At 36.8% G+C, this 21,149-nt stretch overlaps 1 protein-coding gene across 1 annotated transcript; it reads right to left on the bottom strand.

Annotated features, from left to right (window-relative positions):
* Nucleotides 1-1,363: 1,363 nt before the first annotated feature.
* On the bottom strand, nt 1,364-20,075 carry TMEM184C (transmembrane protein 184C). Its single transcript, XM_036423391.2, has 10 exons — nt 19,373-20,075; nt 13,370-13,500; nt 13,232-13,268; nt 12,095-12,300; nt 8,502-8,576; nt 7,099-7,192; nt 4,809-4,921; nt 2,995-3,094; nt 2,327-2,498; nt 1,364-2,096 (listed from the first exon to the last, which is right to left on the bottom strand). Exons 1-10 carry the CDS (start codon nt 20,066-20,068, stop codon nt 1,831-1,833), a joined length of 1,890 nt encoding a protein of 629 aa, XP_036279284.1. The 5' UTR covers nt 20,069-20,075; the 3' UTR covers nt 1,364-1,830.
* Between the last annotated feature and the right edge of the window lie 1,074 nt (nt 20,076-21,149).

Raw genomic sequence — 21,149 nt, 5'->3', positions numbered from 1 at the left:
TCATAGAAGGGAGAGGTAGAGAGATAGAAACATTGATGAGAGAGAATCGATTGGCTGCCTCCTGCACGCCCCCCACTGGGGATTCTGCGCCCTTGGCCAGAATTGAACATGGAACTCTTCAGTCTGCAGGCTGACACTATCCACTGAGCCAAACCAGGCAGGGCTTTTATTTTCATGTTTTAGAAAGTAAAGCAAAACTTTTAATAAATATTTAGGTATCTTGGTTTTTTTCCTTAAGTCCAAACTTATAATTGGAAACATCAAAAAGTTGGCTTCCACTGAAGACTGAAGGCTATGATTACTTATAAATTACAAGCTTGCTTCTTTTAAATACTGGGTGCACTTCTGAAATAACTTCTTAGGTTTTGTGTTTTGGGAATGCAAAAAGAATTTAAACTCTATGCTAAATGTAATTAAGAGTAAAAGAGTTAGGAAAAAAAGAAAATCTTAAGGAGACAGCATTTTTCCTGGTATGCTTTGGCAAAGAAAAAATGAAAACGATAAATTCAAGAAAATTAAACCTAAACCAGTATTTTTCAAAGTTTTGATTTGGATGCATAGTAAGAAATATATAATAATTGACCCAATTTTTAAAGTCTTGAAGTAGGTTAATAAGGTGATTATGCTGTGTATATACTATGTGCTATTTGTAACTAAGCCTCAAAGAAAATAAGATGTACCTTCTTTCCACACTGCCTATTCTCATTATCTCTAATATTATACTACCTAGCTTTACTTTCAATAGAAATGTTTAGTTTATAATAGTGGACACAATAAAGACTTTGTATGTAATTACTGTGAACACTTTTATGTGTGTGTGTATAAGTATGTGAAGGGTTTTGATAAATAATACTTACCGTTGCTATTTTCAACATACTACTATGGTACTTTCTATATTTCATTTGTGGTGTAAAATGTTAAATATAACCCAGAAACTCCATCCTAAGTAATGATTCACAAATAGCACCCCCATGTCTTCTGACTGTGGTTTATGGGTTTACATTAGCTGACACCTTTAATAACACTGAGGAAAAGTAGACTCCTTTTTTACTACAAGTTTCTTATTTATTCTTTCAGTCTTCAATCCAGTTTATTTTCTTATCTCAAAGTCACAGATAACATTTATCTATTAGAGTTAATGCAAATGATTTTTAGATAGTTATTTTAAGAATAATATTAGGTCTGAGCTATTTATCCTAATAGGAATATAAGAACTAGGTATCTTTCATTGTAGGCATATAATTTTTAACCCTTAATTTTTCTGGACTTTACTTTTTTATGCTATGCCTCTCTAATCAAGACCTTTTTGTTAAAACTTGAATGATTTCTGTTTAAAGAATGAGAGACATAAAGTTGCAGAAAATAAATGATAAATTATTATTTATTGAAAGACATCCAGTTGAGAAATATATGGCACATGATTATGATTATGTTCCACTAATTCATATTTCTGAATTATACTTTCTGCTAATTCCAAAGCATTATTTTCATGCAGCAGTGGTAGGAAGCATTGATTATTATTTTTTTATGACCATCCTCTTGATAAAGCATGTAACATCAAGAACTTTTAGTATAGTCATTTTCTACCATTTGAGTATGCAATACTCTAATGTGAAGAAATCTTAGAGTCTAAGTCCAAGATATTTAGACTGGTTATTTGTGACATACAAAATTTAGTTATATAAAACCAGTAGTACCTGGCCTCCGCCTATCTTTGTGTTGCAATGTTCCATCATTTATGGCTTGTCCCAAGCACAAAATCCTGAGCAATGTGATACCAGGTATTGAAGTAACATGGTAACAGTAGTGCAGTCTGTGTTCACACACTGTTCAGGAGACCACGGGTTTATCTGAAGGTTCGCTTTTCTCTTCTGTAGTATCATTATATATTTCATCAGATACATCAGCTACAGTAAGGGTAGTCTGGGGAGTCAAAGTACGTCCAAACCCTTGATAGTGACCCATGGGGGAAGGCGGCACAGAAGAGGTGACAGAAATTGCATCTTGTGATGATGATGATAACAAGCTTGTATGTTCATTTTGATCTTGATCCTCGGGAAAAAATTTTTTCCTAGGATGTCCCATGACTGTCCTTCCTTTAAGGTAATATAAAGGTTTCCAAATTAGCCAAAGAGTAAGTATTTGTATTTTACCTTTATAAATTTGTATGCTAAAAATAAGATCCCCTACCCTCCTCCCTATTTGAAGAGCCTTATTGTGGCACTGCTTTAAACAAAGTCTTTTAATCTCTTATGGTAAATAAATAGCTACTAAATTGCCCTTACAAAAGTTACCTATTTGGATAAATTCAATGACTGGTACTTACCAACATGCCTTACTTGTTCAGAAATATCATCCCTAATGTCTGAAACATCCCACATAGCAAGAAAGGAATCAAAGCATGAGCCTTCTTCTGCTTCTTGGACATATGGTTTATATGAGAAAGTGTAGTGATGAGCAATAGCAGCCAGGAACATCTCAATACAAATAATAAAGTCCTACAACAAAAAAATCAGTCATCTTTGGTTTAAATCTAGTTTTGTAGGTAAAGGGAAAACACTACCTTTTCAAAAAACACTTCTTCAAAAGTACTTAAGTATCAATAGCTGCGGTTTTTCTCATAAGTATAATCATTTTCCAAAATTATTTTTTTACCTCAAAAAAAAAAAAAGCAAAAAATTTACATGTATTTTGCATTACTTAGTCAAGTATTTCTTAGCAAAGTACATCGAAAGCTCAATCCACTGTTCAAGAACTAAGAGAAGTGCAGAAAGATAAATTGACTAGGAATAACAAAATCTAGGTTGTATTCTTGGCTCTACAAATTAGTAATTAATGACCAATTTCTCTAGGCTTCCTCCATTTCACCTGTAAAGTGAAGATAACAGTAGTCCCATAGCCTGCACATTGTCAGGTTTAAAAGATAAAATGTTTTACATAAGCACACTTAACAAATAGTCAAGTTCTATTGAATTCAGAGAAAGCACTACTTACCTGGAGGCCTGTAGCCACAGCTTCTACAGTTCGCCATTCCCATGTGTGTGTTTCAGAAATAACGCCAACTTTTACCAACAAAGCAATAACTGCAGCTTGCCTATATGTTAGGAAAAGGTAAATGCCAAATCTACATCAAGCATAAAATGAGCAATTGTTTTAAAAATACGCCATTTTAAAGTTAAACCCCAGCACTACCTTTGGACCACACCACCACCACCACACCCTGCCTTCACAGCATATTCTTGAAGACACTGTGTCTATATTAAATATACTTACTTGTTTTACAAATTTACTCTTCTAGTAGAGTTTCATCACATGCATTTGAATTACTATGTATTCTTGGAACTTCACTGCTTACTTATATCTTTTTGTTTTGAAAGTGTGTGAACTTAAATTAGACTTAAGTTCTTCCTATACATAGATAATATCTAACACACTGTACAATAGGCACTTAAAATGAAATAAAAGGTAGCCCTGGCTGGTGTGCTCAGTGGTTAGAGTATCAGCCTGTGCACCAAAAAGGGCCCCCCTTAAAAATAAAATTGCCCCCCTGTGGGGCATGTGCCCCATGGTGGGAACCACTGCTCTAACCACTGAATCCAATGACTAGGGCCTGCCTTAAAAAAATTTTTTTTAATTACTTTATTTTTTTCTTTATTGATTAAGGTATTACATATGTATCTTTATCCCCTTATTGCCCCCCAACTCCCACTCATGCCCTCTCCTACTAATATTTTCTCATATTAATAAATATCCTATTTTACGGCAAACTACAAAGTATTTTCTTATGTGAAAACACCATGATTTATTTTAATGATTCCTCTAGTGTTGAGACATTTAGGTTGTTTCAAAGTATTTTTTTTTTAATTTTTAAAATGTTTTTTTTTTTAATTAATTTTTGGAGAGGGAGATTAACAAAGGGAAAATCAAAATAGATACATTGATAACTTCAATGAGAGAGACACATGGGTCGGCTGCTTCCTGCACAACCCTTCCACCCCTACTGGGGAGGGAGCCCGCAACCCGGACATGTGCCCTGACCAGTAATAGAACTAGTGACTTGAACCAACACTGGCCTGGCTCAAATTATTTTCTTCTTATAAATGTTACAGTGGCCATCTGATTATTTCCTTATGAAAAACCAAGAAAGGCTAAAAGGATAATTAGAGACATTTTAATTACCTAAAAAGGTAATTACCTAAAAAGGCATCATTAATTAGAGTAACTAGAGACATTTTAATTCAACCTCTATATTAAAACTATTTTAAAAATCCTCCCTAGTCAACAGTTTTATTGTCCTTATGAAATAAAAACATCTTATATAATAAAAGGGTAATATGCAAATTGACCCTAATGGCGGAACAACTAGGAACTAGGAACGACTGATCACTATGACACACACTGACCCCCAGAGGGCAAATGCTCAATGCAGGAGCTGCCCCCCACTGGTGGTCAGTGCTCTCCCACAGGGGGATCTCTGCTTAGCCATAAGCCGGCTGACTGTGAGCGCAGCGGAAGGAGCCTCTCCCGTCTCCTCGGCAGCACTATGGATGTCTGACTGAGGCTTAGGTCTGCTCCCCAAGAAGCGGGCCTAAGCCGCAGTCGGACATCCCCTGGGGGCTCCTGGGCTCTCAGAGGGATGTCTGTCAGCTTAGGCCCGATCCCCTGGAGAAGGGGCCTAAGCCAGTAGGTGGACATTCCCCGAGGGATCCCGGACTGCGAGAGGACAGGCTGGGCTGAGGGACCCTCCCCGCTCCAGTGCACAAATTCTTGTGCACTGGGCCTCTAGTTTAAGATCAAGTAATACTTACCAAAAAGAAACAAAAACCACCAGCTTTACACAAAGAAACTTGCCAACAGGCTGTATTGGACTCAGTTCTTCCTTCAGTACTTTATAAAACAGCAGTAGACAGTACATGGCAAACTAGAAACAAGATTAAAAATTAAACTTCTTCATTAAAAATAACTAAATATGGTATTAGAAATATTAAGTTATAAAGCAGAGACCTGGTACAGAGTAAGGTTTCATGCAAATTTTTCTAGACTTCATTATGGTATTTTTAGATTAACAACAAGCTTTTGTAGTTTACTGTGGATGAATATATATGATATGAAATTTCTCAGAAGAGATGTATAACATTTCCCCTGAAAATGGTTTTAAGCATTTCACTTATTTGGGCCCAGAAACAAGGAACAAATCATGGCCATGCATAGAAGAAATAAAAACATTATCTGCTTATCAGTTATCACTAATTTTACAAGAGTTGAGCTATTCATTATAAGTCATATTAAAAAAATACTTTTCAATAAAACGGTAACAATGATATCTGAAAGCAAGGAATCAGGGAGATAATTTTTCTTGAGGGCAATATATTAATCCAGCTGAATTTACTTTTATATATTGTAATAAATGCTCAAGACTTAAATATTGAAAAAAAAAATTAGTTGTAATGACCTAATGTAGTGTTGCATAGCAGTAAACATTTTTCTAAAAGTTTACTTTTTCCATTAAAATAAAATGTTCACTTAAGATATTTAGAATATCAAAGCAGTAATGTATTAAGTTGCTCATAGGCCTATTATCAAACTAAAATGGTTTTTAACAGGCATCAACTAAAAACAAAATTTTGTTGCCTGATTATCCCTCCCTTAACCTTACTTTCCATAAGTTTCATGAAAATTATTTTTATTATTATTTTTTAAAATATATTATATTGAGTTAGAAACATCGACGAGAGAGAGTCATTGATCAGCTGCCTCTTGCACACCCCCTACTGGAGATGTACCCGCAACCAAGGTACATGCCCTTGACTGGAATCGAACCCGGGACCCTTCAGTCCCCAAGCCGACGCTCTATCCATTGAGCCAAACCGGTTTTGGCCATGAAAATTATTTTTAATAACTGCCAAATATTTTGGCCAGTGGAAGGACCATAGTATATTTCACCAGTCCCCAACACTGGGTTTAGGATTGTTTTCACTCTTTCGCTCTTACAAACAAGGGTAGAGTCCCAGATTGCAAGAGGGCACAGGCTAAGCTGAGGGACACTCAACCGCCTTATGCACAAATTTCATGCACCAGGCCTCTATATACCATGACAATCAAAGCTTAAGTACTTCTGACCATTACTTGAGGATGCATTCCCAGAAATGGAATTACTGGTCCCAAAGAATATAAACACATGAGAAAGCTTTGAATACAAAGGCATTTGGTTAAATTTTTTTTTTAATTTTTATGTATTTTTAGAGGGAGAGAGAAACATTGACTTGTTTCAAATCTACCCATGCACCCATTAGTTGATGCTTGTATGTGGCCTGACGTAGGATTGAATCTGCAACCTAGATATATTGGGATGACTTTCTAATCAACTGAGCTACACAGCCAAGGCTAAAACCAACATGAATGCCACATAATCTAAATTACTATTTTGCTGAAAGTATTAAAATATTTTAAATAAAGTGTACATTAAGTTGAAAGAATCAGATAATTATATATTTGAGCAATTCAGTATCTAGAATAGGGGTGTCGAACTCAATCAGAGAAGGGGCCAAAATCTAAAATCCAGCCTAAATTGCGGGCCGAATGGTTTACTGAACAGTCATAAACTGTCATTGTGATGGAAACGCAGCGGAGTGCAGTGATGACAGCGCGGTGCGGGCCACATTGCAAGGCCTGGCGGGACGGATTTGGCCCGCAGGCCTTGTGTTTGACAAATGTGATCTAGAACATAATTTTTTTAAATTTAGCATTCTCAATTTGTTTTTAATTCCAAATATGTAAAAGAATCTTACTGAATATGCCTAGAATATTTTTTTTTTAAGGGAGGGAATTGTGCTTTTATTTATGACATATCCACAAATTGTGCAATAAGTACCCAGAACCAAATGAACAAACATGATGGCAGGTTAAGATATAAGTCACCAAATAATTAACAAAGATATTATACCTTTATATATGTATAAAGATATGTTACAGTTTCTTGAAATTCTTCCTATAAATCTAATTTCAAGATAAAAAAGTAACAAAACTTATTCCCAAAAACTTTCCCTAAGAATCTAGAGTTATAAATACTAAGTTAGTACAGTTAGAATGTGTACTTACTAATTGTGACATATTGTTTATAATAACCAAGTAAGTCCAAGCATTTGAAAAACTGAAATTGCCTTCATCATATACACCAAGCAGCTCACAGATTCTAAATATGATAAAAATGAGACAAATTTATGATTAACTAATAAATATAGCATAGACAGCAATACTTACATTTAGAAGTCAGTTTACTTAAAAGATTCTATAGATAATTACTTGATTTTATCATACAGATGGTTAAAAAAAAACATTTTTTCTATAAATGTTACATGATTGTACCTCCAACTTGAAGTAAATCCAAAGTAAGATACAAATATTGAACTGGAAAGGTTAGTTATATATAGATTAAAAAAAAATTATGCTGCCTTGTTTTCAAAAGCTCGATTGTTATAAAATGCAGGTCTGTAAGTACAACTCTAACGTTTTCACTCAAATTGTAATTTTTTTTTTTTTAAGAATAGTTTATTGATTTTTAGAGAAGGGAAAAGAGAGAAACATTAGTATGAGAGTGTAACGTGGATGAGCTGTCTCCTGCATGCCCTACCAGTGATTGAGCCCACAACCTGGGCATCTGCCCTGTTCGGGAATCAAACCGGCAACCTTTTTGGCGCACAGGATGATGCAACCAACTGAGCCACACAGGCCAGGGCTTGGAGGTAAATTTTATGAAGACCCACATCTAAGTTTTAACTTATATGATTACCTAGTTTCTAAACTGCAGACAATAAAGCATACCTTCATAAATAAGTGAATTAGTCTGAACTCCAAGTTAAATATCACTAAAAATTGCTAGCTCAAAGGTAGAATAAAGAATTGAATATTTTTCTCCTTTGTCTTCCCTTTCTTCCTCTGTAACCATGCAGAATGTTAATGACTAGCAGATAAAACATGTAATATACTTGCTTTACATTATTTGATGTTTTTAAATTTTTAGGGATTAATTACCACCAAGTGGCTTAATTTTACCTCAAGTGCTAAGCCTTGACAGAATTATTAAAAAATAAAAATATGATTTCTTCCTTAGAATATAGTGTTCATATTCTAACTTAACTATTTAGAAAATAAAACCATGCAATGAATCTAAAGTAGCATACTTTAACTTCATGTAATAAATGTTTCTGTAAAGCTGTGTGAACTATAATAGTATTTAAAAAAGCAAGTATTTTTAAATGATTTCCGGAAAGTTCTAGAGAGAATGTTATTTAGAACTCTGTAGCAAATCTTTGCCTATAAATGGTCACCTGATTTCATATAGTTGGGTTTTTACATATTGTGTTTTTTTCAGTAAGATTACACCTGTGTTATAAACAAGTAAATTAACATTCTTTATATGTTTTTCTACTCAGTTGTACCACATAAGAGCATGAGGATTTGGAAAAAAAAAAACCACGATAATATAAGCTCTATGTACTTACAAAGCAATGATGGTGGTGAATGGTCTGACAACTGTATACTGCAATACACCCAGTTTGCACCTAAACAGCAATACTCTGCCAAAGAAAAAGAACTTAGTATTTTCAGCTACTCATTTAAATAGTACCAGATTTTCTCCAAAGCTCCCAAATTATAATCACTTTAACAAATGATGCCATATTTGTATTTCATTCTTTTAACTTAGTCATTCTAAATGGCGACTGGGGAGGAATGTGTGTGGTAGCAAACAAATTATTTAAATACTATTTTTTAAATTATTTGACAACTACATCTTCTGCAGGACCCTTGTGTATAGTGTCAAATTAGTGCTGCACAGATCAAAAGAAAAAACATGGGTCTGTGTGTTTCTGGAAGGAAAACTGACTAACAAACGAATTGTGTGTGTGCATGCGTATGTGAAAGCATGCACACATGCAAGTTAGGAAATATTTACATTTTAGGATTCAGTTTCCTTTCAAGTTTGGTAGTTAAGTAGCACTCCAGAGACTATCAATGACTAGGTACTCTGAAAGGACAAAATAAAAATCCTATATAAACAGTTTTTATTCTATTGCTGGCATCACTCAAATACAGAGGAAATTTCATAAGCAATAACAAACAAAAACAAAAAAGTCCCAAATCAACTACCAAAAAAAGACTTTCCACCTGAGAGCCTTGTGTAAGTCTTAAAAGACCACGTGGGTTTGAGAACAAATGCTTATTTAACACTCCTATCAGGAAAACTAGTTATCACTGTCATGTATTATGAATTCCCTAACTTAAGAATTACATCTAGAATGAGAATATTGTGAACCTGGCATGTAAACCTTCAGATGCTATGTTACTAGGTCTGAATAACTTGGCGTTCTGTGTGCTGAGAGCCTTCCCTGTGCTGAGGTGGTTCACTCCCACTTACAAGCAAGCATGCTCCCTGTGGTGTCTAGGAAATGTACTTGGACTTGTTGTAAGATCTCTTGATGAGCATCCTTTGGCTGTATGTGGTGTGCTTCCTGTCCCATAAGCTTTACAAAGCTTGAGCCTATAGTATTCTATGAGTTGAGTGCCACACCAAACCTGAGACCATTAAGGGTGACTACAGAGATTGATTAAATAGCCAATTAGATACCACTGAAAGCTGTGGAGAATTAATGAACTGTAAGATTTATCTGAAATAATTGGTGAGACAAAGAGATAATGTGAATGAGTTGCAAAGAATGAAATAGAATCAATTCTAACATATAATCAGAGTTACAAAAGACTGAGTAAAGGCAACATCAGAAAAAAAATTATGGCTGAGAACTTTTCAAAACTGATGAAAAACATGGATTTACAAATTTGAGGCACACTGTAAATTAAGCAGGACTAAAAATAAAACAAAAAACCTAGATACGTCATAAACTGCAAAACATCACAGACAGATAAGGTCTAAAACGCAGTTGGGAGACAGGTCACCTATAATGGAAAGACAAGTAGATTGACAGTCGAGGGTTAACAGTAAAAACTGAAGCCAGAATTAGGTGGAATAAACTCTTCAAAATACTCAGAGAAAATTCCTATCAACATAAGAACTACATCTAGCAAAACAATCTTTCAAGAATGAGGACAAAATAAAGATACTTTGGATAAGTCTAAAAAAATTTTTAAAATACTTTTGAGGAAGTGATTCTAGACAGATGAAGAACTGAGATGCAAGGTGTGAATGTAGAATTTAAAATGAAGTGAATAGTTTCAAATGTATGTTAAAAAAAGGAAGTAAGGCTATAAATTAAAAAGCTAAGGTTCTAATATGTTAGGAAAAGAATGAAGTAAACCAAAAGAAATTAAAAAGAAAAAAAACAGAGCAAAAATAATGAAATAGAAAACAAATATACTCTCGAGAGACTCAACAAAACAAAAAAATCAGTCCTTGAGAAAACTAGGGGAACTTCAGCAAGACTTTTTCAAGAAAAAGATAAAGATACTAACAACATAGATCTTATGTTATAACATAAGATCTATGTTATGACAATAACATAAGTCATAACATAGGAGTCAGCACAATAGATCCAAAAGAGTTATAAACTAATGTATGCCCATATATTTTAAACTTTATCTAAAAACTATAATTAAAAGCGCGCGCGCGCGTGCACACACACACACACACACACACACACACACAGAAACAACAGGAAGCATGCCTAGTTCTATAATGTCAACTCATAATGAAAAGTCCAGGCCTAATCTTTCAAGGTATAGGTCACAATCTCTTTTTGTAATCCTATATATAAATAAAAGGCTAATATGCAAATCGACCAAATGGAGGAACTATCTGTTCCTCTGACTGTCCCTATGATGTGCAATGACCAACCACCAGGGGATAGAGGCTCAATGCAGGAGCTGCCCCCTGGTGGTCAGTACGTTCCCACAGGGGGAACACTGCTCAGCCAGAAGCCCTGAGCTGGAGTCATGGCTGGTGAGCCCAGCGGCTGTAGTGGAGCCTCTCCTGCCTCTGCTACAGCACTAAGGATTTCCAACTGACAGCTTTGGCCCACTCCCCATCAGTCAGACATCTCCCAAGGGCTCCTGGATTGCGAGAGGACACAGGCTGGACTGAGGACTGACCCCGCCTCCCCACCACACCCAGTGCACAAATTTCGTGCACCAGGCCTCTAGTACACAAATAAAAGGCAATAATTCCTATTCAAGCATTATAGCCTGGATATCAAAACTAAACAGGGAAGGTATAAGAAAGGAAACTAGCAGTCCAATTTTACTCATGTAAAAATTCTAAACAAAATATTAGCAAACCAAATCTTACAGGAAAACAGATGATACATCATAATCACTTTACATTTATCCTTGAAAGCAAGTTTTTTAATTTTAGAAAATTCACAAACCCAATTCACTACATCAGTGTTTTTCAACCTTTTTTGGGCAAAGGCACACTTGTTTCATGAAAAAAATCACGAGGCACACCACCATTAGAAAATGTTAAAAAATTTAACTCTGTGCCTATATTGACTATATATAAAGTAATTCTCTTGAATAGGAATCAAATAAACACAAAGAAAGTATTTTATAATTACTTTATTATGAAATATTAAGTAAACAAAATAGTGAAAAATTATAAAATTCTTGTCTTGTCTGCACCTACGGCACACCAGGCAACATCTCGCGGCACACTAGTGTGCCGCGGAACAGCGGTTGAAAAACGCTGCACTACATTATTAGGTTAAAGGCAAAAAACCATGATCCTTTCACTAGATATAAAAAAAAAACACAAACATTTGATTTTGTCATTAACTAGCTTTATCATCTTGAGTAAATTAATTTCTGCAGACCCTGGTTTCCAATTGTAAAGGGGGTTAATGAAATGATTTCTAAGGTTTACACCCACAATATTTTAAGTTTTCTATTTAGAATGAATTATGTAAAAGAAACTAACCATGTGTAGATTATAAAAATGTGTTGTTTTAGTCTTCAAACTTGACTATGAACTACCAAGGTAAGGGTCTCAGATTACTTTCCCTGCTCATAGTACTTAACACAGCTTTGCAGAGAAATGACAGCTTAAATAAAACCAAAACATAAAAGAACTAAAACAAAGCATACTTACTCTCCCATAGTCCATGGTGGACAGCAACATAAAGGAGGGATATGTTTCTGTTGATCTTTGGCTTCCAGGATTAATACCAGATTCGGATACCGGTTAGTTAGATAATTGGTAAGGAATCCCATAAAGTTGTAAATGACATAAGCTTCATAACATTCTCTGCAGGTATCCACATATATTGCAATGCTGGGATATTTCAAAGCTACCCACTATAAAAAAAAAAAGCACAGATGTTAAAAATAGTTTCAGCTAAGATACAATGAATTACCACTCCAATTCATATCCATAATAAACTAATTTTTGTACTTGCCACAGATTGACGTCAAATTTTTGAAAATTTATTATTATAAGGGTTACCAGACAATCTGTGAGATGAATTTCTAAGAGCAGTAAACATTTTGGATATTGGTAAATGAAAATGTCCATGTTTGGAGGTAAATAATGAATATGAAGAAAGAAGCTAAATTACATTCACTTGGGTTTTTAAATAAAACCTGAAAATTTTCTTGACATAATCATAGAAAATGCTGTGAAAAACACTTCCTTTATACTGAATCAAATTAAAGCAGTCACCTGTAAAAACTGTGCTGGGATCCATTGGGAAGGTTTTTTATTGTTGTTGAAATAAAAGATTTAGTAAAAAGGATGATGATATCAATTTAAACATTGCATTCTTTTAGGGCTAAGAGCTACTAGTCTGAAATCTTAAAAGATCAAGCAAAGAAAACAACTATAGTTTTTTTTGTTTTGTTTTTTTTTTAGAGAGAGATTGTTGTTTGTTTTTTTTTTAAATAAGAGAATGTTTATTTAGAAAATCATCACAGAGTAGGAGTGAGGGGTGGAAGAAATGGGCTCAGGAGAGAATGGATCTGGGGGCAGGAGGAAGAAGGAGGAAGGGGAAAGGTGAGGGCATGCTCAGGGGAGATGGTGAACAGCTATAGATTTTTAAAAATGTTAAATATCTGCCTTTTCTATTGTCGTACTTTACCTTCTTTATCAACATTGAAAACAAGTGAACCTTTTCACTTTTCTTCATTTGATTCTTACTGTCAAATACTTTAATTATTTTAAGCATTCTGCAAGTATAGTTAATATCTTCAAAAAAGTCCTTAGTTAAAAGATAAAATGAAACATACTTACACTATCTAAACTGTATATGGGTACCATCCAAAGAATCCTATTTGAAGAGCAAAACATATATTAAAAACATTTTACATTATATTTATGAAGTAAGCCAACAACACTAACACAGTAGATTCAAAATATGTTAAGATTTACCTTATTATTGGTTTCTGTAGTTCAGGTTGTGTATAATGCACTAAATGTTGCAATATCCCCCATAGTGATATAGGTATAGTCAACAACAAAAATATTCCAGCAATAAACCAAGCCTTGGTGTGTATTCCAACCTTAAGAAGCAGAAGAACACGCTGGTATAAATGCTCTGATATTAAAAACTAAATATTTTTATTTTTTAAATTCCCATTTATTTAATTATTAATGGGGCTTAATATTTTCCAAATGACTAGTAGCCATTTCTTATATATTCTTTAATAAGCAGCCTATTCTTACTTTTGTAGAGGGAGGGGGCAGAATTTTCCTCATGGGATTGAACATTTTTCCTCAAGGGGCCTTTTGTAGTAGTGTTGTGTACATTAACACTGTTAACATCATTTCATTTTCCCTCAGCTGATTTGGCCTTTAAAGTTGATTATTGTGTTTGGAGATATACAGAGTTTTCAAATTTTCTACTCAACTCAAATCTGAAAAGCTTTATATGGTTTATTCCTTTGCTTTTATATCTAGAAAGTTAAAAACCTACCTACATTTTCTGCAAATTCTGTTACACAACATTTACTGGATGCTGACTATATCAGACACTCTAACATGCATTAAGTCTTTTAACCCTCCTGTTTGATAAATAATGCAACAACTACTGTTCAAGTAAACTGTATTAATATATGCTATCCCTTTTATATATAACAATATCAACTCGGGATATTATACTCAAAAAACCTCTAATTTCTCTTTTAGGTCAATATCTGATCAATATTTTATCCTGTAAAAGCTTAACTTCTAAAAATATACTTTAATTATCTCATCCTAGGGAGAGTTGCAGTAAGGCACATACTTTTTGATAAAAACAAATTTATGTGAACCTCTGTTCTATCTGAGGTGCACTTGAGAATGAATTTTATACTAACTTGGACTCTTGCCTTAAAGCAAATGCTAACTTTTTAAAGGAAAAAAGGTGGGCATTTATTTTTGGTACTTGAGGAATTTAAACAATTAATTAAAATAGAATTCAAGTCCATAACTTCTAGTTTTACAGTTTTGAACAGAAAAAGGAGGTCAAAGATTAATGAAGCAGAAAACAAAAGAGTACAGACAAATATATTTTATAACAATAAATTCCTACATTAAACTGTATAGAGAACTTGAAAAGCAAATATGAAAGCCTTGCTGAATGCTGGAGATTACTCAAAGGCAAACACGTGGAGTTGAAGATTCTGAAAGGAATGTCTGAGAAATCATATTCCAGGGATTTCTGCTTGATTAAATGCCATTTAAAAGAGAGTATTCATTTTAGTGATGACATAAAGTCATAATAAAAATAAAAGCACATTTTAGATCTTTTCTATTATGTGATCACTAGGAACACTATTGCCACATAATTTTAATGCCCACAGTTGTCTTTATGATTGCCAAAAAGTAGAATTGGTAGTAGATATGAGAAAAATGATGTGTCGTCTATGACTAATAAAGGCAAACTGACCTCAGTGTGCTGTAAGGGAAAGAGTTCTTTTTCAAACGATCAGAAAAGAAGTGACTAGATAATTGAGTCATTTCAGTATAGTGATGACAGATTTAAAATATCTTGCATCATGGAATTAGTACCATTTTTACATTTCCAGTGGTAGTTGAGTTTCATCTGTACACATTGATACCATTAATATGAATCACTGGTTTTACAGTTGTTGTAATTTTTGAACTATAATATATGAAAAGCCATATGTATAAGAAATTTAAATTTCTTTGATGCATATTTAAGCAACATAATAAAGTAAGTCAACTCTAGGTATCTGTAGAAACTAATATAATTATTACATTGACTTTAATTTAGTTTACATTTATCTCTGAATTATGCACACTTGAGACATGCTGATATAGGGTACCATTAACATTATTACATTTCTCAGCCACGAGTAGGGTTTCCTGGCTCACAAAACAAGGGAGAGATAAGCAGCGGAAATCTCCCCCTTCCCCCGCCCCTCCACACACACACACACACACACACACACACACACACACACACACACTGAGGTTTGAAGAAACGAGAGAGGAAAGACCATTAAAGATGAGCATCTAGGAGTGAGATAATTGTCCCTCAGTGGAATGCTTTCAAAGCGGAGTACAGAGGAATAGGAGAGCATTTTCCCCAATCCTCCTGAGGGGAGGAGAGAAGCACTAATCTATTATAGAAGGTAGCTACGGGGCATTTAAACCAGGGCTCAGGGTAAAATGACTGCAGAGCATCCTGACTTTTGTGCATTTACAATAATTTACTTGACTTCAAATACACACACTTGGCCAAGTAAGAGTGTGAAAGAAATAGCTTAAATAGATCAGATGGTCATCTTGCCATTCCAAAAAATGTGTGTGCCCCACCATGGCCATGTGACCAGCTTTAGGAACCTCCAGTTTTCTACAATCTCAGTTCCCATCAATTTCAGTGTGAGCACTGTGATTCTAGTGTTTAAAAGACATGTATTTTTATACAAAACTGTTTCTAAATATCAACTACTTTATCTGGGGCTCAGGCAGATGCTACAACTTTGCCTTAGATGTCCAATTGAGAACCTAATCCCCATTGAGATGTTACTCCAGAAGAAAAAGAATTGCTGCTCCAATGCAAGAACAGTGATGCTATTTTAAAAAAACAACCGTGGTAATTAGGACTTATTGAGCATCTACTATGTGCTGAGCAGAATGTTAAGCGTTTTGGATACACAAACTCATTTAGTGAATAATGATGAAGAGAATGATAAAGGTAATTAATATTTGTAGAGAGCACTTGACCACAATGTCACGTTAGCCACTTATCCCGGCTTTCATTCTATAGGATGAAGATAATACCTATGCTTCCAAGTTATTAAGAATGTTAAATAAAAAATTATACCCAAATATTGGGAACATGCTATAGCCAAGTGTTTAGAATCTTAAAAACCAAAACACAACAAGGAAAAAATACCCCTGCTCGCCTAATCCCACACCCCTATCTACTATGCCATTCATTTCTTGGTCCCCTTGGGAGTCAAAATACTCAAAACAAAAATGAACAAAACTTGTCTTCATATCTTGATTCCTCTTCTTTACCCCACCACATCCATTTTTCAAACAATTCTCTCTAGTTTCAGCCATTACATTTCCATTGAACCACTATCAGGGTCACTATAAAATTATATTTCTATCTTGTGAAAGTCAATGATGGCTCAACAACACTGAAACACACCTTTCCTAGCACTGCACTTCCCCTCTGGTTGCTACTTGTTTTTTTAAGTTCCTGTTCTTCTACGTGACCTCTAACTCTTGGTGCTAGGTCCTTGGCCTGTTCTTCTTCCTTACAATGACATTCATCTTTATGGCTTTAAACACCATCTCAGTTCAGACAACTCCCATTAGTGCAATGGCCTTAAGGAGGGTGCATGCTCATCCTCGTGACTGAGCAAGACTTTGGTGAGAACTCATGAATTGAGAAAAGTCACAGGGGGATGGAATGAAGTTGGTGTCAGGTCACATTGGGCCTTAATGGCCATAGTTAGGGATACTAACTTTTTTTTTTTTTTTTTTAATATTTCACTGATTTTCTCACAGAGAGGAAGAGAGAGGAACAGAGAGTCAGAAACATTGATGAGAGAAAAACATTGATCAGCTGCCTCCTGCACACCCACCACAACTAAGGCACATGCGCCTGACCTGAATTGAACCTGGGACTCCTCAGTCCACAAGCCAGCGCTCCATCATCCACTGAGCCAAACTGGCCAGAGTGGGATAATGACTTTTAATTGGGACTAGGAGTGACTGGAAAATTTTGAAAAGAGGACACACATAGTGTAATTTTAATGTGTTTTTTTAAAAAAATATATTTTATTGATTTTTTACAGAAAGGAAGGGATAGTCAGAAACATCGATAAGCTGTTGACTAGAATAGAACCTGAGACCCGTAGGCTGACCCTCTATCCACTGAGCCAAACTGTTAGGGCTAATTTTAATCCAAGACTTTTGCTGGTGTGTTGAGAATACTCTAGGCAAAACATGATAAGAAGCAATGGAGACTGCAAATTAAAATTTTCCTTAAAAGCTGGCACTTAAAAAACTAGTTGAAACCAACAACTGAGAAGTCTTAAAACAGATAGCTACTATGCATATCATTAACCATAAAAGTATTTCCTATACCATACTCCAAATACTTCAAAGTAGAAAAATCCCCATTGGTATTAAGATGTCTTCAGTAAACAAATGATGGAAAAACCTAAATGTCCAACAAATAGGACATATTTAATGTGGTTGAATGGGGTATTAATATTAAAAATAACTATATGGCCCTGGCTGGTTTGGCTCAGTGGACAGAGCGTCAGCCTGCAGATTGAAGGGTCCTGGGTTCGATTCCAGTCAAGGGCATGTACCTGAGTTGTGGGCTCGATCCCCAGTGGGGGGCATGCAGGAGGCAGCTGATCAATGATTTTCTCTCATCATTGACATTTCCATTTCTCTTTCCTCTCTGAAATCAATAAAAATATTATTAAAAAAAAAAAATAGCCGAAACCGGTTTGGCTCAGTGGATAGAGTGCTGGCCTGCAGACTGAAAGGTCCCAGGTTCCATTCCGGTCAAGGGCATGTACCTTGGTTGTGGGCACATCCCTAGTAGGGGGCGTGCAGGAGGCAGCTGGTCGATGTCTCTCATCGATGTTTCTAACTCTCTCTCTCTCTCTCTCCCTTCCTCTCTGTAAAAAAATCAATAAAAATTAAAAATAAAAATAACTATATGGACTATGCAAGTATGGGAAAAGGAACAAAAAATAATTTGTGAACATGCAGAAAACAAATGTATATTAAATAATTTTGTGTACTTATGTGAAAATCATTCCCACAACTAAAGGCCTCCAATGGAAGGTATGAAGAAATACAAGTTGGGTTGCAGGCTTGATCCCTGGCCCTGGTCCAGTATGCAGGAGGCAGCCAATGGGTATGTCTCTCTTACATCGATGTGTCTCTTTCTCTGTCTCTCCCCTTCCCTTCCACTCTCGCAAAATCAATGGGAAAATATCCTCTGGTAAGGATTAAAACAACAACAACAACAACAAAAATATAAGTTGGCAATTACAAAATAATCATGGGGATATAAGATACAGAATATGGAATATAGTCAATAATAGTGTAATAATTATGTATGGTGTCAGATGGGTGCAAGCTTATTGAGATGATAAACATCTATCCACTATGCTGTACACCTGAAACTAATACAATACTGAATGTCAACTGTAGTCGGAAAAAAACAACAACCAACCAACCCAAAACATATAAATAAAAGCCCTCAAACAGCCATGGTCTTGTCATAGGTCTTATAAAATAGGTTTTTCTAACTAAAAGTACTTTCTGGTTATTTTAAACTTAGAATTTAAAGTTCATTATACAATTTCTATAAAGTACATATCTTAGTTAAGTATTTACCTTGGGTTCTTCCAGCTTGTAGTACTTTACTGATGTCATAATAAGAATATGACATCAAAAAATATACAAGGGACTTTTTGAAAAACCTTTGTTGGTTAAGAGTTAATTTCTAAAGTAAAAACAAACAACAAAGTTAAGCCAACTAGAATCTTTTAAGTCAGGAAGTTAATTAAATGCTAATAAAAGTCAATACATGGTTTTCAAGGTAGTTAATACGATCAAGTCCAACATCTTAACAGATCAGATTTAAGGAATAAAATCCCCTTACTTTCAAGGAATTGATGAATACTTGCAGGACAGAGCCGTGCTCTTTTTACACAGCAGCTACCTTCATACATCCTAACTATGTTCTTGACCAGGTCCTACCTCCAGCTGGGTCATGCTTTGAGAAACTAAACAGACAGGCTTATATATCCTAACACTGGGCTCATTTACATGATAGGGTTTTCGGGATATCAAGTCTGGGGCATTCAGGGTAAAAAAAACGGGCAACCTAAGATGGGCAGGAAGGTAAAGAAAGGGTTAGAGCCGAGGGTGCCGTCCCCTTACCTTCAGATTCTGCAATTCCCACACGGAAAGGGGAACCGCGACCATGATGACCACCAGGTAGATGACGGCCACCAAAGGTCGAATCCATAGCCTCCAGTTCGTCCAGGTACAAGTGCAAGGCATGTCTCCGCATAAATTAGCTCCGAGCAGCAAGGAAGAGGGGCTCGAAGGAGGTTTCGATGGGGAGCCCTGCTCTTTGGCTGTTTTAACCACTCGCAAACTACGGAGAAGCTGCTGTCGGGCGACTTTACCAGCAGCGGGAGCCGCCGCCTCGGCCTGCGCTGTGTTGTCTGCTGCAGGTGCGGCGTCGGCGGCCGCTCTGGGTGCTCCCGGGGAGCGGGCCGGGCCGCATCCTTCCTTCCCCGCTCCGCATCTACCCCGTCCTCCCGCGGCGGGAACCCCGGGCGGAGGAGCCGCCGCCCTCACCTGGGGATCGCCCAGAGCTCTGCCTGCACCATGGCCTGGAGGGCTGCGCCGAACGGGACCGGCTCCTAAGGTCCCTGCACACAGCTTGCTTCTGCCTTGCAGCTGCCGTCCTCGGGGGGGGCCGAGCTTCCTACCTCCCGGGCTCGCAGGGGTCTCTGCGCCCTTTTCTTCAGACAAACGGAAGGGGAGACTCAAACTCTCCACACCCACGATTGCCTGGCCTGCTCCCAGGGGGCCACCCTCCCAAGGCGGAACCCAGGGACAAACCATGGCTTCCGGTCCAAAGTGATCGGTGATTGGTCCAAAGTGCCAGGCGGGGCCCGCCCTATCCGGTTCTCTTTGCACTCTCCGATTGGCCATGGGCCGGAGGGGGCGGGGCTGTAGGGAGGCGTGTCAAGGTCAGACGCTCGGAAGAAGGGCAGGGGGGGATAGAAGTTGCTAGAATTGTCTGAGATCACGTGAGGAACAGCGTACTCCTTTCTCCCGCTGGCTTGTCTTCCGGCTTTCAGAAAGCCTGGGTAAGAGGCAGTTCAACCTTAGACCTGAACCTCCTTCTGCACAAAAGAGATCGGATTCTCTCGGTGGGAGAGGACGTGGGAGCCCTCTGCAGAAGTCAGAGGAAAAGAATGGGAGACTTCTGCCTTGTGTTCTGTCAGCGGCCCTAACATAGAGGGTTGGGCCACTCTGGTGTTCCGGGACCCCGCAGAAAGGTCATTCCAAAGATAGCTTGCTTTTAAGCACAGCAAATGCCGAATATCCTTCCTGCATTTGGAGCATGGGGTAAAAGCTCACGACCCACTTAAGTTTCAAAAGGTTGACGTTCCAAACGGACAAGTTTTATGTTTTTCAAGCTTTCTCGATTCATTTAGAAAGGCCTTTAGGAGCCCATTTAACCATTTGCTTGCTCACAAACATGTGCCATGTAATAATATTATAGTAATTTTCCGAAGGGCAAGCACTGTGCTGAGTTCTTTATTTTCTATCAGTTCATCTGCACACAAATCCCAGAAGGTAGGCAGTTGTCCGCGTTACAGATGGGGATGCAGATTCGAGTGGTTGAGGACTTTGCCTGAGCTCTGTGAGCCAGTGAGTGGTGGTAGAGCTGGGAGTTTGACATTTGACTGGTCAGAGAGCACCTGCCACCTGAGGATCTCTGACTATAACGACCTTATGAACAAGAAGCTCTCCTGTACGGAGTACACCCAGCCTAGGCTTCTCACAGGCAGCGAGGGAATGCCAACTCCCCTGGTGTCGTCTGTCCTAGCCAACATTTGTTGCTTGGTTTCTGTATCCCTCTTCCAGATCTAACATCTGCATATTACAGTCTGGTGTATTGCAATACAAACTGGTT

The sequence above is a fragment of the Pipistrellus kuhlii genome, unplaced genomic scaffold (assembly GCF_014108245.1).
Source record: "Pipistrellus kuhlii isolate mPipKuh1 unplaced genomic scaffold, mPipKuh1.p scaffold_m20_p_8, whole genome shotgun sequence".
Lineage (NCBI taxonomy): Eukaryota > Metazoa > Chordata > Mammalia > Chiroptera > Vespertilionidae > Pipistrellus > Pipistrellus kuhlii.
This window is presented reverse-complemented; position numbering and strand designations above follow the sequence as displayed.

Excerpts from the sequence above, each read along its gene's own strand:
- TMEM184C (XM_036423391.2), bottom strand. The coding sequence starts at position 20,068 with ATGGTTTGTCCCTGGGTTCCGCCTTGGGAGGGTGGCCCCCTGGGAGCA. Across the intron at positions 7,193-8,501 it reads TTCACCACCATCATTGCTTT|AATCTGTGAGCTGCTTGGTG; the intron begins GTAAGTACATAG and ends TATCATATTTAG. Across the intron at positions 3,095-4,808 it reads GTGGTTTTTGTTTCTTTTTG|GCAAGCTGCAGTTATTGCTT; the intron begins GTAAGTATTACT and ends CCTAACATATAG.